Source organism: Globicephala melas, chromosome 10 (assembly GCF_963455315.2).
Source record: "Globicephala melas chromosome 10, mGloMel1.2, whole genome shotgun sequence".
Classification (NCBI taxonomy): Eukaryota; Metazoa; Chordata; class Mammalia; order Artiodactyla; family Delphinidae; genus Globicephala; species Globicephala melas.
This window is the reverse complement of record NC_083323.1, coordinates 71296274-71315349: the sequence shown is the minus strand read 5'-3', so window position 1 is coordinate 71315349 and position 19076 is coordinate 71296274. Positions and strand designations below refer to the sequence as shown.

Sequence of the window (19076 nt, the reverse complement as noted above, 5' to 3'; positions counted from 1 at the left end):
AACACTGAATCTTAGATCTTAACCAACACCAAACTTGACTTGTGATTTGAAAGATACAGACAAGTACCAGACATACTATTTTCTTTCTCTGAAAGAGTCTCAAGCCATCAGATACAGCTCCCCCAAATATACCCTTTTAGTGCACTAAGTTGTGTTTCAGATTAATGGACATGTTTTGAGCAATGTTATGTAGAAATGTTCAAAAAGTTCACTTTTGAAGCACCTGTGTTTTTCCACCAGTTTTACTGAGGTGTAATTGACATATAGCACTGTATAAGTTCAAGGTGTACAGCATAATGACTTGACTTACATGTACGGTGCAGCGATTACCACAGTAGCTTTAGTTGACATCCATAATTGCATATATATAAAAAATAAAGGAAAAAGAAAGAAGTATTTTTATTCTTGTGATGAGAACTCTCAGGATTTACTCTCTTAACCACTTTCATACATAACCTACAGCAGTGTTAACTGTAGTTATCATGTTGTACAGTATATCCCTAGTATTTATTTACCTTATAACTGGAAGTTTGTACCTTTTGACCACCTTCAAAAGCACCTGTGTTTTATATTCTTTAATTATGCAGATAGGAAAATGTTTATAAGAGTACTCCCCATTCTCTAGCCCCATTTCTCGTAAACTCATAAATTCCATGTTTATTATACAAAAAGCAATCTAGGTCAAGGTTTCTCAACCTCTGCACTGATGCTGTTTGGGACTTGATAATTCTTTGTTATGAGGGGTGTCCTGTGCATTGCAGGGTGTTTAGCAGCGTCCTTGGCCGCTACCCACTAGATGTCAGTAGTATCTCCTCACCCCGTCTCAGATTTGACAATCAAAACTGTCTCCAAACACTGTCAAAGGTGGGGGCTGGGGATAGGGAGCAACGTCACCCTAGCTGAGAGCCACTGATCTGAACAAATCAGATAAATCCTTCTAAAAACATTTTACAATCAGAAACACCCTGGTATCTTTATGCTGGGATGATCTGGGGGAGGTCATTCATCTCCCTCCCTTCGGCATTTTCTTTGTGGGACAGGAGTGAATTTTAGGGCTTCAGTTAACCCTTTCCTTCCCAGATAGCAGTTACTATTAGGCAGTGACTAATATGACACATATTAATAGATTTGTGAATATTAGTAGACTTGTTTTTGTAAATACAGTTGACCCTTGAACAACACAGATTAGAACAGTATGGGTCCACTTATCTGCAATTTTTTTTTCAATAAATACAGTACCTGTATTTTTATTTTACAGATCTTTAACTAAATGTAGGGAAAAGTTTGTGTTCAATTAGGGATTATAGTGTGTGAAATCAAAAGAACTAGGGTTTGAGTCCTGATTGTATCTAAACTGTTTTCAGCTTCCTTTCCTTGGGTGAGACATTTTTCAGTTCCTTTGTTTTTGAGGCAGAGACAGCAGTGTGCAGATTTTCCACTGCACTCGGGGCTTCTGCATTCCTAACCCCATGTTGTGTGTTGTGCAAGGGTCAACTGAATATTTTAAAATACACATATATGGGGTTTTGTTTGTCTATCTGAAGAGTTATGGGAGGGGGTACATTTCCTCTGTAATGGACTATTTTTCCAGAGAGCCACAATAGAAGATACTTCAGTGGTATTATGTGTCAATTTTTTCACACCTTTGTGTCACAAGTACACAATAGCAGTCCTTAACCTTATTTTTCCTCTTAGTTACCTGAAGGGTACGACAGCCCATACTCCAATTTAATATGGCAGTGATTATGAAATAGGGAAGGACTTTAAAAAATTAGAAATCTCTACTACTCCCACCTGAAAATTTTATGTTTCCCTAGAGTGTATTTCTTTTCTCTGCTCATTAAATTTTTTCTTTGTTGTCAGTATTTGTTCAGATTGAAGGGAATCAGAGCAGGATATGTCTATTATTTAAGTCTCCATCTCTTCTTGTCTCCCTTCCCCCTCCACTTGCTTTCCTTCTCTTTTCCTTCTTCTATTTGCCCAATCCTGTTTTGAATCCAATACTTAACTGTTACTATAGCCTTCGTTTCCCCCTGAAACTCCATCTTAGTTCATGGAGTAGAAGAAGGAAGAGAAAGCATTAAAGGAGACTTGATTCAGTGAAACTAGTGGGTCATATTTATCTTTGAAACAGATGTAATTACAAAAGATACAATTTATTGAGTTTTTCTGCTTGCACAGATTAACCTAAGTGCTTTGTACTTTCTTTTCAAAAGGTGACGGCAGTTTTGGATCTGTTTATCGAGCGTCCTATGAAGGAGAAGAAGTGGCTGTGAAGATTTTTAATAAACATACATCACTTAGACTGTTAAGACAAGTAAGAAATGCAACAGTATTATTACATTAAATCATACATTGTTAATCTCCTGGAACTCTTGTTTTGCATGCATTTGTAATTACCGTATTTTCCCTCAAAGTTTACTTGAGTTTAGTTATGAAATCCTACTTTTGTCCTTTCTTTATGGAGTGAAATAGCTTACTCCTGTTGAAAAACAAAGACAGTATTCTGAGAATTTTTGTTCCAGGCTTTACAAGCACAGAAGAAAAGAGGGTACCTTTTTTGCATTTTTGTAATTCAGAGGAACCAAAATCCATACAACAGTAGTCCATTTAAAAACTTCTCTTGGCCTCAGTTAAGTCACACGTTCTTTTCTCTGCAAGCTCCAATGTTCAGGGCAGTACTGTTGCTGATTGGCTTAGGCCTGTGTTATTGAACCAATCACTGTGATAATGAGCAGGGTATTATTTAAAATATCCCCACCTTTCCCTGAAGCTGAGATTGGGGTCAGTTCCCCTTAAAGTTCATGGACTGCTTGGCTGAGGGTTGGATACCTCAGCAAAAGTCAGGGTACTGTTAGGAAGAGTGAAAGTTGATTGAATGCATAACCAAGAGTGTTCACTCCAGTACCCTCTCTTGTTTTGAATACTGGTGGGGATTTATTTCTTTTTTCTGAGTCCTAACAGTAGGGATGAGTGAGAGAGACAGGGTGAGAGGAGAGATAAAATCCATGTGAATTCTGCAGTCTTACACCAGAACTCAACCATATTTTTGAATCTATTCTTTCTTATTTTTTTCTTGATTTATTAAAAAAAAATTGTGCCTGAATCTGAATCTAAATAACTTATATAAACAAAAAAAAATACAGTTGCAATATATTAGTTACTCTGAATAATGAAAATAATTTCATGTCTGTATAAAATATCCTGGAGTAATTTTGATTATTAGTACCAAAAATTACACTGTAGCTCTAGGAATAAGCTAATAAATATTTTGTATATAATATTTTGTAAGTCAGTGAACCAAATGTGAGCACAATCTCTTTCTATCTGTAGGCAGTTTGTTGTATTAATTGTAATTTTTCAGTCTTGATCATTAGTCTTCAATATGTTTCAAATTTTATGTAATGTGCTCAGGGAACCTTGTTGGAAATCAGAACACTAGAAAGGTTTATGGGACTGATTAGTGTATGGGCAGCTAGGTGAACCAAGGAAATAGTAGAAGAAATAGAAACAATGGAGTGTGTGTAATATGCCTCTTTAGAAAAAAAGAAAAGGAAAGGAAAACACTTGTATTCAGTGCTGCATTTTAAGGGTCATTCTACCTGTGGTCATGAATCGGGGCTGATCTGTTACACTCTTTTTGTTCCTTTCTCTTTGCAATCAGTGAGCTGTTTTTCTAGGATAGGAAATTTGGATTAGGCTCCAGTCTGTGCTTATGAAAGAAAACAAAGCCAACTTGACTTGTTCTCATCAGTTTTAGCCAACTGAGCTAATCAGACATAGAAGAAAAAAAGATTTTTATCTACTAAGGAAGTATGATTGCAGTCTGAAGTCTGTGTTCTTGAAAAAGCCCCTCTCAGGGCGTTGAGCCTTTATTCTTCAGCTTGCAGAATTCTTCACACATCAGTTTCCTGATAAATGCAGTTGGCACTGATACTCATCTTTGAAGCTGGTTGTTAAGAAGCAGAGCTTCTGCAGAAATCATAATTTAAAACATGAATCAGGGCTTCCCTGGTGGCTCAGTGGTTGGGAGTCCGCCTGCCGATTCGGGGGACGCGGGTTCGTGCCCCGGCCCAGGAGGATCCCACGTGCCGCGGAGCGGCTGGGCCCGTGAGCCATGGCCTCTGGGCCTGCGGGTCCGGAGTCTGTGCTCCGCGGCGGGAGGGGCCACAGCAGTGAGAGGCCCGCGTGCCGCAAAATCATAAAAAACAAAAACAAAAAAACATGAATCAGTTTAATACCACATAAGCTATAAATTTCAACTAAATACAGTTTCAGAGTAGAGTGAAATATACAGAATAACATGTATGAAATTCAAAACAACAGTATCATGAAACAGGTTGTAAAGTCTCACAAGATGTGGCCTAGGAATCAGATTGGAGACCTCTCTGTTCCAGCTAACTTCTTGGATTAGAGAGAGGTTGTTGCACCTGGTGATTGCTTTCTTTAGTAAGGGTGGTCCAAGGCAGGTCACTCTGAGGAAGTAAGAGTTTTGAGCTAAGATCTGAATGGCAAGAAGCCTTTAGCTGTGTGAAGGGTGAAGGGATTTCTAGGCAGAGGGATCAGCAAGGGCAAAGACTCTGTGGCTGGAAGGCAGGAGCTGGGTGTGTGCGGTGCTGGGGATTTAATGAACACCAATGTGGCAGAAGGCTGGTGAATAAGGAAGAGAGAGAAAGGAGATGAGGTTTGAAAGATGGGCTAAGGCAGATCGGGTCAGGCCGCAATGGCTGTTTAAGTTCATGGGATCTTAATCTATTGGGTTGGCCAAAAAGTTTGTTTGGGTTTTTCTGTAACACCTTGTGGAAAAACCCAGACGAACTTTTTGGCCCACCCAATAAAAGTAACAGGAAGTCATTAGAGAGTTTCAGGCAGGGGCAATGCCATACATTTCTCTAGACTTAGACATTTCTCTCCAGAAAACTCTCTAGTCATTAAACCAGAGATAATAGGCAGGTTGTACCTCACATGCCTCAAAGTGCAGTTGATTAGTAGTGGCTGCTCAGGATGTTGGGCTGAGAAGGATTCTGTGGCTAAGGAGGATTCAGTAGGCAAGACTGACATGACCTATTAGTGTGCCACAATAGGACAGTGTCCTGTCCTAGCATTAAATGTTCCAGTAAAGCAGAGCAAACAGAAAAAGAGAACTTAAAATTTTAATTCAGAATATGGTTGCAAAACCAGTGGTTTAATTCTGAAAATGTGGAAAATGTAAAAAAGCTCAAAGAAGAAATGGAAAGTTTGCTATAATCCAGTCACTCAGGGAAAAGTGCTCCAAGTGTTGATGGGCTTAAGGAAGGAGACACTTGGGTAAAAGCTGATTGTCTATGACTCTGAAATGATTCTTGACTTTGCAGGAGCTGGTGGTGCTTTGCCACCTCCACCATCCCAGCTTAATATCTTTGCTGGCAGCTGGGGTTCGTCCTCGAATGTTGGTGATGGAGTTAGCCTCCAAGGGTTCCCTGGATCGCCTGCTTCAACAAGACAAAGCCAGTCTCACCAGAACGCTGCAGCACAGGATTGCACTACATGTGGCTGATGGTCTGAGGTAATAGATTAGTTCATGCTGTTTTCTATTCAGGGCATGATGAGTGTGAGCCCAAAATTACTCTCAGACTTTGAGAAGAGCGCTGCCCTGTAACAATGTGTCCTGGTAATATTTCACAAACTATTTGGGTGTAAAACTACCATTTCCCTGATCAGATTTTATAATTTCATAAAATAAGAGTAGGAAGAGCGTGCAGATCTCATAGCTAGCAGAATTACAGTTGGAACCCAGGAGGCCTTCTCCAGAGCCCATGATCTTAACCCTGTATTGACCTACCTTCCCTAAAAAAATATAGGTAAGGCTTCAAAGTATCAAGGAAAGTGTCAGTTATCATGGGTAATTCTAATGAGGAAAGATGAGGCCATATTTCTGAAGGGGACTGGAGTGATTTGAGTTGGGTTGTCCTGTAAGACCATAGTGTGTCTCAGAGGTGCACCCAGCCCCGCAGCCAGATGGCATCCGGACAGAGCCTTGGAGGGTGGAAAGGCCATGGCCTTTGGAGACAGAGGGACTGTCCACACACTTGCTTTGATTTTATATCTCTGATTCTCTCTTTCTTGTAGTCTCTAAACTGTGCCTAATACTTAGTGAATAGTGTTTCAAGTTCTTCTGTAATAATTGAAGACATCCCAAGTCAAACTCTTGATTTCCCCCTTTTCCACTGCTCTCCATCTCCGGTCACCCAGTTGTGTCACCTTGGAATCATCCTTTAGTCCTTCCTTTCTCTCACATCCCACAGCTCATCCTTCAGCAAATGTCTTTAGCAAACATATCTCAATGCAGCTCCTTCTCCTAACTTCTCTCCCTCCCAGCAGTGTCTAAGCTGCTGTCATCTCTTCTCGCCCAGCAGATCTCCCTACTTTCACCTTTGCCCCCCAGATAACCTGCTTTTCACACAGTAGCCAGAGTGATCATTCTAGCATGGAAGTTGGATCACATCTTTCTCCTGTTACCAACCCTCTCCCACCTCACTCTGGTCACTGTGCTCAGCCACTCGCCTCCCCGAGGCTTCTGGAATATGCCAGAGACTTTATGCCAGCTATTCTCTTGGCCAGAATGTCGAACCTCCAGATATCCTCTTGGCTCACTTCTCATTTCATTCAGGTTTCTCCTCAGGGAGGGTGTCCCTGACTACCTTGTGTCTCTTTGGCACCTGTAGCACTTATCACTGCCGGGTATTCTTTATGTTTTTATTTTAAAAGTTTGTTTATTGTCTGTCTTTGCCACCAGAATCTAAGTGCCACGATAGCAAGGATTTTTCCTCTTGTTCACCGTTGTACCTCAGCACCTAGAACGGTGCGTTCTCATTACACATGTTGCCACTGGGGAGAGAGGGAGGAAGGAAGGAAGACAGTGCCTGGTGCATGGTAGCCACAAAGTGGATGCAAATTTCCTTCTCTTCCTTTCCTTCTTAAATAGTGTCTATTCCTTTTGAGCAGTATCCAGAAATGTAAATGGAATGGATGGTAAGGAGAACAAACACTGATCACAAACAAATAAAACTAAACTATTGATATATACGATATAACTATTAATACTGTATAGGGGATATAATAGGAGAATAAAATGAGTAGATTTCCTTTCCTGAAAGAGTCCGGAAGCTATTGAAAAACACAGATTATTATATGAAACAGGAATGCAAAGATTTGGATCTGGGTTGCTACATCCACTTTTGAACACCAGGGGGAACTTTGTACTAAATTAATCTAGATAAAGGGCAACTATGTCTTATGTATTTCAAAAGCTGTATTGGTCATTTTCCTTGATTAAACCGACTCCAGGTCCTGGTTTTTCCCTAAATCTTCCACATAATTCCCAAAGTGCTTATTTATAAAATGAATAATTGATTTTTTAAAAAATTCATCACTGTTTGAAAGACCTCATCTCTTAAATAACTTGAAGACCTTACTTAAAATAACAAATCCAGCAGTTTCTGTTAAAGTAAGTGAAATCTCATCATATTTTCCTATCATTTGCCTGATTTGTTCTCAGCATAATGCCAAGGGAGCTTTCTGGGTCTTGTGCTACAAGAGGCTAGTAGATTTCAGTAGCAATCGATCTTCTCCCAGCACTAAGTATTTAAAAATCTCAGCATTAGGGTTTGTCTTCCCAAATATATTTTAGCACAGAGCTATAACTATGGAGGTAGAAAGAGACAATAAAGTCGCACGCCTCTGCAGTCCCTTAAATGATGGTGCTGTTTAGAGTGACATACAGGAACTTTCTTCATGTTCCATATTTTCTCTTTTGCAGTCTTGCCTTCAGCTATTAGTTTACACCTCTAACTGTCTGCTGCTTTGAGTTCTTTATTATAATTCTCAACTAACTTTGAAGATATGGTCACCTATATTTCCCATAAGCTTCTGTGTTTCAGTATGTTCAAAATTGAATTTGCTTTCTCTTTTTCCTTCCACCATGAATCTGTTCTTTATCTTGTATCTCCCATTTGCCAACAAAGGTCTTCGTAGTCACATCCAGAGCAACCCCCTCTCCCACAAAAGTAAGTACTCATTTGTCCGCCAGGTCCTTGACTATTTTACATCATCTTTTTAATTGATTAATTTATTTTTATGCCACTACTGCTGACTTGGTCCGGTACCTCTGGGGAACTATCAGAACATTTCTGATATTATATTCTTCTAAAATAAAAATCTAATTATCCTTGAAATTCCCTGGCATTCCAAGTTATCTGCAGAATACATCTAAACTCCTTGGCCATAGCGTCAAAACTCTTTATGTATCCTCTAGCCTGCCTCTCCAGCCTCCTCCCATTCCACTGCCCTCGTTCTAACCATGCTGAAGGGCTTGACTTCTCACTGACATCCATGTCTGTCTTTGCATTTGTCATTCCTGTCTTTTCAAAAAATTGTCTGCCTAGAGAACTCATTTTCCTCTAGAATTTGCTCACATACTATCTCCACAATGATGTCTGACTGCATCATGAAGAGTTGGTTTGGCTAACACATGTTTCTTGAGTCTCCATGCAGGACTTTGTGCTGGCTGCTGAAGAAGGAAAGATAGGGATTATATTGCTCTTATCAAGGTTTAAAACTTATAGTCTAGTGGGAGAGTCTGCTTTGCTATCTGTACCTTTGTGCTTTTCTTCCTCTGGCTTCCCTAGCATTTGGTACTCATCACATTTCTGCAACCTTATTTGAGCACCTGTCTCTCCTAGATTGTGGCCCCTCAAGAGCAGAGAGACAAAGATGACATTCTATCCCCAGTGACTGTCCCTCATAGATGCCCAATATATATTTGTTAAATGAATGAAGACATTCTATTTTTAGAGTAATTCTCTTTAGGATGAGATAAAGTTTACTTTAAGTTATACGAGTTTCTTAGCAACATTGATGATAATCACAATTTAAAAATGACTAGTTGAGTTTAGACCAGTTTGTTTTAATAAAATATTTGACAATGCTCATGTAATACATAATGTCATGTAATACATAAATTATGGCTGAATTATTCTTAGTAAGACAAGATCTGTACTTGTTAATATTTTGAAAGCTATTCTGCTATTCTATTAAAAGCTATTAAAACTGCAGTTTTAAGATTAAATTCTATAACTGAACATTTTAACTAATCCAGATAATCTTTCTCTCCCACTGACATAATTTCAAATTAAGTTTAACTAATTTTTTTTAACCTTTGGAAAGTATTCCGAGAGAGTCTGTATTCTATAAATATTCTGAAAGAGGCACGCATTATGAAGGATTTGGATGCCATTCAATTATGTATGACTTGGCTTTAACTTTTTTGTTCTTAATCTCCCAGCTTTTCTCTTCAGCAGGGCAAAGTAGCTAATGGCTTTCCAGTAAGCCCTTAGTAAATTTTTCTTTTAAGCCCATAACTTATTATTAAGGTCAACTTCATTAGTACATCTATCTTACTTTTCAACCAAAAATATGTTTACTGAAAGGAATAGGCCTAATGTCAAATGTCTTAACTACATCCTGGAAGAGAAAGAATCTTCTCCTGCATTAGTTGATGCCGTTAAATGATACATACACTCCCATCAATCAGTGGAAAGTTCAGGGTATTGCTGCCACTCTGCTCCTAATGCCCCTAGCAGTGATTGGTATTAGGTAATGGAGTAAATATTTATTGATATAATGTGAACCTAAACCAAAAGCCACAAACGATGGATTTAAATTTACCTCTATTAAGTTCTATGAAAAATTCTTTTCTCAAGGTAAGACATAATGTAGTTGTGAGATCATGTGCAGAGCTATGGCAAATTTAATGTCACAGGGCAGGGTAAACAGAGTGGGGGAAATCTGAATTTTACGAGTGTGTAAGGAAAGGTAATAGAGTTACTTTAGTAGTTGGGGCAAAGTAATGGCTCTTCGGCCATGTTTCCAGAATGGACAAGACCTGGTTGAGATGAAAACTTTTTATTTTTTATATTAACTAGTTTTTATTCTTCACCTACAGTGAGTGTCCAGCTCTAGTTGCTGATGGTTGAATGGATCTGTTTCTAAAAGGAAAGACTTTAAAATCCCCCATATCACCTTTCCCAAGACAATGTTTTACTCATTCCAACTCTTGGTCTAAAATGTTCTTTGATAATTTATAACGGAATTGGGTTTTAAAGTAAATTACATCTTCAAACGGTACAGTATTGATAGCTAGAAAAGTCTTTTATTTTGATTTATTACTATTGAAAAAGTAGAAAATATTTTCCAAAAAATTAGGAAATAGTTTAGTCAGAAAAAAATAAATATCAAAGGAGAGATGGAATAGAGAGAATTTTAAAAGCTAAGAAAAACATCTCTGTGGTTTTAAGAAAATTAAAACTTAAATAAATGGGAGTTATAACAAAATACTATCAATTCTTATTTAACATATTTACATTTTAAACTAATTAAAATAGTCACATGGTATTGAGGGAATTCAGAATTCCTTTTAAGTAGTTTTTAAAGTATACAAAAGGTAAGTCTTCAAAAATTGGTACTTTGCTTAAAGTGGTTGTGCCTTAAAGTTTAAATCACTTATCAGGATTGACGTGTCTTTTTGTTTGTTTTAAAAGCATAAGCTTGCTCTGTAATATTGGACTTGTAGGTTTTGATTTCCTTCTGCAATATCTCTTAACTTTGAAGGTGAAACTTAGCACAGAATTTTTGATGCTTTGTGTAATAAACATATATTTTTAAAAATAATGACAAAATTTATTATGGTATAATCACATTTTAATAAGGTTTCCTGTGCATTTCACGGCAGATACCTCCACTCAGCCATGATTATATACCGTGACTTGAAGCCCCACAACGTGTTGCTTTTCACCCTGTATCCCAATGCCGCCATCATTGCCAAGATTGCGGACTATGGGATTGCTCAGTACTGCTGTAGAATGGGGATAAAAACGTCAGAGGGCACACCAGGTGGGTGACAAGGTTTGTGTGATAATTCCCTCTTCAGAATGGATAACCACTGACTTCAGTTGTGAGTTCAGGAGAATCAAGAGAACACTGTAGCCTATCACACTGTGAACAGATATTTGTTGTGACCAGAATGTGAATAATTGTGACCAGTACGTTTGTGATTTTGAATATTATATCCTGTAGGGCAAAAAAATCAACTGATGTAATTTTCCAGGGTAAAAAACAAATTAAATAAATAGAGTATGTTTTATGTCAAGTTATATTTTTAAAAGTTGGACTTAAAAATGTTTAAATACTCCAGAGGTGGTGAAAAGGAACCTCAAAGTTTTAGTCTAGCTACTGATAACACTTACCTAAAAATGAGGCAAACCAAATTCAGGTTCGCAAACCCTTTTTTGTAACTCTGAAACCCAAATAACTTTGAAAATCCAAAGTTTTTTTTTTTATAACTGATTCGGTGGCAAAATCTGACCCGATTGAATTGATCCTTGTTAGGATCTTTATTTCTCATATTCACTGTGAATGTGTGTATGTTTCACAGCAGAAATATAAACATGTTTGAGTACAGGGTGTTGGCTCTGATCCCACTGAATTTTATGTAATTTGTTATATGCATTAGTACTTTCTTAAATATGAAAAAGTATAAATTCCTAAATACTTCTAACTCCAAGAGTTTCAGGTAGGGACTTTGGGACTGGAGTTCTTAGTTGCACTGTTCTTGATACAAGCATACTTTCTTATTCTTTTTAAAAACTTTTTTTAATTAAAAAATTTTTTTAATTTAATTTTATTGGAGTATAGTTGATTTACAGTGTTGTGTTTCAGGTGTACAACCAAGTGATTCAGTTTTACATATACATATATTCTTTCTTTTTTAGATTGTTTTCTCATAGAGTTTATCACAGAATATTGAGTAGAGTTCCCTCTGCTATATAGTAGGTCCTTGTTGGTTACCTTTCTTATATATAGTAGTGTGTGTATGTTCATTCCAAGTTCCTGATTTATCCCTCCCCACCACTTTCGCCTTTGGTAACCATAAGTTTGTTTTTGATATCTCTAAGTTTGTTTCTGTTTTGTAAATAAGTTCATTTGTATCATTTTTTAAAAAATTAGATTCCACATATGAGTGATATCATCTGAGATTTGTCTTTCTCTGTCTGACTTACTTCACTTAGTATGATAATCTCTAGGTCCACCGTGTTGCTGCAAATGGCATTATTTCATTTTTTATGGCTGAGTAATAGTCCATTGTATATACGTACCACATCTTCTTTATCCATTCATCTGTCGATGGACATTTAGGTTGATTCCATGTCTTGGCTATTGTAAACAGTGCTGCAGTGAACATTGGGGTGCATGTATCTTTTCAGATTATGGTTTTCTCAGGGTATATGCCCAGTAGTGAGACTTCTGGGTCATATGGTAGTTCTATTTTTAGTTTTTTAAGGAACCTCCATACTGTTCTCCATAGTGGCTGTACCAATTTACATCCCCACCAATAGTGTAGGAGGGTTCTGACTGGTACAGTAATTTAAACCTTCAAACATTGAACTTTGTTTTTCTTTCTTCATAATTTATAGGTTGTTAATGCTTCAATACTTAAAAGTACTGTAGAGTCATGTTACTATGTAAAATGAGACATACCCATTTTGCGTACTGTTATATTTATGGTCTCCAGAAATCACAGGCATCATTTTCTTACCTTAGATTTTAATATTGCTTTTAACTGTCATACCCAACTCTTTTCTTGTCATGCCTGCTGTAATACTCCTATTACTTTAACTGTAAACTGACTTTCTACCAGTGAAAATTCTATTTCCTTTGTTCTTGGGTTTTCATGATCTTATACTCAGACATGTTCTTTCCACGTGGAGTTCTCCCTCCCTTTCTCAGCTCTCTTTCCTCTTCTAATAATAGATTCATCAGAATCTCAGCTTCCGATTAGTAAGAAACAGTCATAGGGCAAGTAATCTGTACAGACATCTTGTCTTTCAGATTTCAGTTTGCGTGGGAATAGAAAATTGAAGGGTTGACATCTGTTTAGTGGGGGGCAGCTCTAGCTCTGGAGAAATCTTACATGGTTAGTTATTTGTAAATAAAATTACAGGTGGCTTTACATCATCTTGATGATTGAAGATCAGTTAAAACACATTCTTAAGACAGAAGAAAGTACTTTAGAGGATATCTGACTAGGCAAAATTGTCCCCTACCCTCTTCCCCTTTCCCCATTTTTGTCCTTAGATAAGCAAATGGCCCCAGCTTCCAATGCCTGGTTTTATTTTTGCTCCAAATACATATCATCTCTTTCATTTTACATGGCTATCTGTTGGAAGTAGAGTGTGCATTCTCATAAACATTTCAAAGTATATTTTCTGGCTCAAGTGTCTCTGGGTTGTTCAATAATAATAAAATAATTATCTCTTCAGCACCTTCTGTGTCCCAGGCTCAGGGCCAGATACATTAGACACATGGTATCCTATCCTCATGCCAGGGCTGAAAGTTAGCTTTTATCTTCTCATCTATAAAATGAGGAAGCTGAGGCTCAGTGAGATTGTGTAACTTGCACAAAGTCATGCAGTAAGTGGCCAAGATAAAGCTCAGTCTAAATGACATTTGAATCCAGAGCTATTTGGCTTTAAGTCCTATACAGGCATACCTTATTTTATTGTACTTTGCTTTATTATGCTTCGCAGATGTTGTGTTTCTTACAAATTGCAGGTTTGTGGCAACCGTGCATCAAGCCAGTCTGTCAGAGCTGTTTTCTTCAACAGCCTTTGCTAACTTTGGGTCTCTGTGTCACATTTTGATTATTCTCACAATATTTCAAACTTCTTCATTATTATTATGTTTGTTATGGTGATCTGTGATCAGTGACATTACTATTGCAAAAAGATTGTGACTTGCTAACAGCTCAGATGATCGTTAGCAGTTTTTAACAATAAAGTATTTTTAAATAATGGATTGTACATTATTTTTAGACATAGTGCTGTTGCACATTAATAGACTTCAGTATTGTAAACATAACTTTTATATGCACTGGGAAACCAAAAAATTTGTATGACTCACTTTATTGCGATACTTGCTTTATTGAGGTGATCTGGCACCAAACCTGCCATATCTCCAAGGTATGCCTGTAGTCGCTCTCCTGGATCACATACAACTATGACATACACTTAAAGAGGTTTACTTAACCTTAGTTATTAAAAATCCAAATAAACAAAGCAAAATTACAGGGCCAGAAACCACAAATATTGTCACGTACAGGTTTGGAAGAATAGTCTTAGAAGATGGGATTCCACAGGCCTCGTAAACCCACCTAGAAATGGGCACATGACGGCATTCTTCTCTTGGAAGATCTGCTCATTACTGTCATGTCTCATGAAGGTGGGCCAGGCCACTCATCTGGGGCCTGCAATTCGTTCCCCCTCCCCCCAGCCACGTCACTGTGTTCGTGGAGAGGAAATCCTGCTGTTGAAGCCTCAACCCCCTACTTGGCAGTGGACCTCTCTGATCCTTGTAGATTGTGCTCCCTCAGTGGGCTGGGCAAGCCAGCAGTCAGCTCATTTCAACTCTGTTCAAACTCATGGCCCTTCATTTTATGTGTCTTCCTGGTTTGGGTCAACACCTGTCTATAGTTCAATATCCAACTGATTTTTCATACCAAGCCAGATACTTGTTCCTGACCCCTTTTAATCTGCTGTATCAATGTGCAGTAACACAAGTATGGAGAAAGATCATGACAGGGAAACCCAGAGCCCGATTCTTTCTGTTCTGCCCGCTTTTCCCCCAGGCTGCTTAATACATGGTAAGCATTTTTCCTTGCTATATCTTGGACCTTCTCTTTATCTCTACTGTATTTATTATTGTTAGAGCACTTCTAATCACCTCAGCCCTAAACTCAAATTAAAAATTTTAAATAACAGTAATTGTCACCACTGCTGCCACCATCACCAAACTTTTCCTTCCCCAGAGCAATTATGTTTGAGAAGAAAATCATTCCCTCTCATATGATTTTAGTTCTCTCCTTGTCTTTTCCTTTTTAATGGATCTTCCTGTTAATGTTATACTTAGAAACTTTATGAGAAACAAAATATAAGGTTTAACTTGGAAATTTTAGAGAAACAAAACACCATGTGTTTGTTATTGTTAAACTTTTGTGAAGTTTTATACTAACTCTTACTGTGGTGCATTAACACCGTGTGTGCATGTGAGTGTGGGTTCATTGCTGTTGTCTCAGGGAATATGGTAATGCGAGCAAACCTTTCGTGGCACGAACAGAGTGCTTGTCTCATGCTTAGCCCTTTGCATAGGTTGATTATCTCAGTTAACCCTCATGACCCTCTGACATGAGTCCTATTATTATTCCTGGTTTACAGATAAGGAAACTAAATAAAGCTTAGGGACCATTAAAAATGTCTATAGGGTCACATAAGACACAAACCCAACCTTCCTGAGAACACAGCCCCTGGCCAGGTACCATCATAGCTGGAGCGCAAAGGTAGAAACAATTCGGTTATTGGCAAGTACCACAGCAGTGTGTCTGTCTACATTTTCAAAGGTAAATATGGGATGGAAACTTTCAACTTCAAATAATTTGGAGAGATTCAACTTTAACTCAGTCAAATGGGTATGTATGTATTATATCCTGTTAGTAGCAACGGTTAATTCTGGGTCTTATGACAGTTACACTGTTGACTGAGATGGATGCTGACTGATGGCTTTCACCCTGCCAACATCCACAGAAATACAACAGTCTTTGGGTAAACAAAAATGTTATTCTCTGGTTATACCTATCATCTGATAGAAATTATGAAACATGCTCTACTCAGACTTTTTGGAAAGTAAAAAAGAAAGTATATGTTTCTGTGTACTTTGTGATATATAGTCAGACCTAATTTATAAATTTCTCATGTTTTTGATCTATGGATATTTTAAATGCAGACTTCTCTGGAAAAGTATCTCTAAATATAGTTTTTAGACAAATGCATCATATTTTCCCAATTATTTTAACATTGTGACTTGTAATAATTCTCTAAGGGAAAGGTATTCTTATTTTTTATTCATTTATTCATGCATCTGGCAATAATTTATTGAATGTTTACCAAATATCAAACTGGTGTCACTACTTAATAGCTGTGTGGTGCTCAAGATTCACTTTCTGGGGTTCACTTTTCATTTGTGTAAATTGTGACGAGAAAAATAATGCCTACCTCAGCGTTGTTTAAGGGTAAAATGAGGTAACCCATGTAAGTAACATAGAGAAGAGCTGGCATGTTGCAGTTGCACCAAGTGTGTTAGCTGTTTTAGTGGTGAACTTGGAGAATGGGCATTAATAAATGTAAATTTTCATCTCCAGAAGCACACGTTTTGCCAGGAGAAACAGGGCTGTAAACAATAATCATAAAGCATTGTATTAGTTTCAGCAGGAGATCTAGTTCAAGGTACAGTGATAGTGCAAGGCGCAAGTGGTTAACTGAGCTATGGGTCGTCAGGACTTCCTTCATAGAGGAGGTGACTCTGGAATGACATCTTAAAGGAGAAGTTTGAGGTTTGAGTAAATAAATGAGTAAGTGGGAGGAGACATTTCAGGCAAAACGTGCTAAGGTAGAAAATGACTTGTCTCATTCCGATAACTGCAAGAAGTTCCATGCGGTCTAAGTGACAGATGGAGGATGGAGGATTCTTTGGTTATGTTTTTCAATTCTGGCTGTATATTAGATAACATGTAGGGCTTAAGGGATATATCCCCTAGGGTTGTGTCCTTTACAGTTGTATTTTAGTAGATGTGGAGCAGGGGCTCTCAATGTGGCCACATGTTTGAAGCTACTGGAGGACTTTCAAATGTATGGGTAGCAGGACCCCATGCCCAGGATTCTGATTTAAATAGTTTGGGTGGAGCCCAGACATTGAGGTTATTTAAATGATCCCCAGGTGATTCCCATCTCTTCATCATATAAATAGTGTCATTGCCTCCATAAATCAGTTATAACATGGGCAGCTCAAATTGTGGTATTGTCTCACATTGGGGAAAATGTTATTTGCAGAAAAACTTTTAACAAGATGATTAGCATTTACTCTAGATTTTGAGAGTATTAGCCTGTGATATAAGCAAAAAGTTATGAGAGTAAATATGAATAGCATTTAGACTTATGTTCAAATAAAAAGAGCAAATGTCTGTTTTAAATTAATCTTTCTCAATGGTGCACATTCTAGGCACCACAGTGGATTCTGGAGATAGATATATATGACCTAATGATTATTGACTGTCTAGATTCTGTTAAACTTGGGCTATGAAGTCAGTGTCTTAGTTTGAATCCTTGCTCTACCACTTACTAGCCAGGGCTGGAGAAATTACCTAATTCCTTTCCTTGGTTCAACAGTAGTACCTAATAATAGTATCTGTTGTAGGGGATTGTTGTGAAAATCAGATGAGAAATTCATGTAAAGTGTTTAGCACAATGCCTGGCACATTCCTTAGGTGTCTTTTCTTTCCTGGACTCTCTGCTCTGTCTTCTTTTTTTTTTGCGGTATGCGGGCCTCTCACTGTTGTGGCCTCTCCCGTTGCGGAGCACAGGCTCTGGACGCGCAGGCCCAGCGGCCATGGCTCACGGGCCCAGCCGCCCCGCGGCATGTGGGATCTTCCCGGACCGGGCACGAACCCGTGTCCCCTGCATCGGCAGGCGGACTCTCAACCACTGCGCCACCAGGGAAGCCCTCTGCTCTGTCTTCTTAACACAGGGGGCCCCCTTCTTAACACAGAAGGCTCTGTTTGCCTTCCCTTTCCCTGTCCTCTGAAGGGCATTCAGAAAACTCATCTTGTTTGTTTGCTCTCTCTCAGAGATCACTGTCTTGTGTTCCTGGTGTCCAGAGTTTCATACATGTTGTCTAGTTATTTCATTGTTTTATGTAGAATGGTAAGTCTAGTCCCTGTTATTCTATCTTACCTAGAAGTAGAAGTGATACATGTTTAAATAAATGACTTATTTGAACAGCCTAATACAACGTACATTTAGGATTTTAGTTAGTACTTAACATTTGTAGTCTTTGAGGGGCATCAGTGCTAAAGAGGGTATCCGTGTAGTACAGTAGCATGGTCCATAACTGCCATAGATCATTCACAGTATTAGATCAGGTGACAACACTGTTCTTTTGTAAACAGGCAGGAAATGTTTCTATTTCTAGCCTTCCAGTGACAAGTAACATTAAAAGTGTTCATTTTCATCCCAAATTAAATTCAGTGGTGAATACATTGAGTAGCTTGAAATGTTATTCTTCCTGTTACTACTATGGTGACCAGTATACTGAAAAATAAGGCAAAAGTTTTTGAAGAAATTGCAGTTGCTTTTCCAGGGAAGTCCTCAGTGATAAGGATACATGTAGAGTAGCTTGGAGGATCTTATGGTTTAGATTGATAGTTAAATGTTATGTTGGTAGCTTAGGTCTTGATGCCCTCAGTCCCCCTCCCCTCCCCATTTTGGTTGAAATACTCCATGATGTTTTAAATTAAGATTTGATTTGCAAAACATAAGGTTGTGAGTTGAAAGCAGCAAATGCTATTGAGCAGGTCAAAAGATGTGTTTCTAATAAATTAGTGGAAATAACACTCCGGCAACAAAGAGATATATCTAGATTTAATGTGCTTGAGTGTTTTATATACATACTGTATTGTAAATTCTGCGTCTTTGTTTTCTTTTTCTACTTAATATTTCAGGGACATCTTTCTGTGTCAAATATCAGTTTTAACAGTTACATAATATTTCAGTAATTTACTTAACCACATCTTGATGTATATTTAATTTTTTCGAACTTTTTGATATATTGAAAGGCTTTAATTAATAGACTTGTAAATTAAAAATTTCCCATTTATGAAACTAATTTTTAAACATTAAATTTCTAAAAATCATATTGCTGAGTAGGCATATTTTGAATTTTGAAATACTAATTACCTTCTAGAAAGGTTTATCAATTAAAATTCCCTCAAAACTTGAATTAGAGCACCTATTTCCCATTCTGCGTTTGTTATTGTTTTTAATCTTCATGAAGTTAATAGTCAAAAAGTGATAATTTAATGTTTTTATTTTTCAAATATTTATATATAGAACATAGTTGGTTTTCCTTAGATTGTTGACTATTACAGGTAATGTTGA

General features: G+C 37.8%; 1 protein-coding gene across 4 annotated transcripts in view; it reads left to right on the top strand.

Moving 5' to 3' along the window:
* LRRK2 (leucine rich repeat kinase 2) overlaps nt 1–19076 on the top strand; it is a 157176-nt gene that overhangs the window by 112019 nt on the left and 26081 nt on the right. For all 4 annotated transcript variants that reach the window (XM_030835385.2, XM_030835384.2, XM_060306159.1 and 1 more), the window contains exons 39-41: nt 2217–2317; nt 5355–5545; nt 10769–10929. In XM_030835385.2, coding sequence (XP_030691245.2) covers nt 2217–2317; nt 5355–5545; nt 10769–10929 — 453 coding nt within the window. The remainder of the gene's footprint in view (nt 1–2216; nt 2318–5354; nt 5546–10768; nt 10930–19076) is intronic.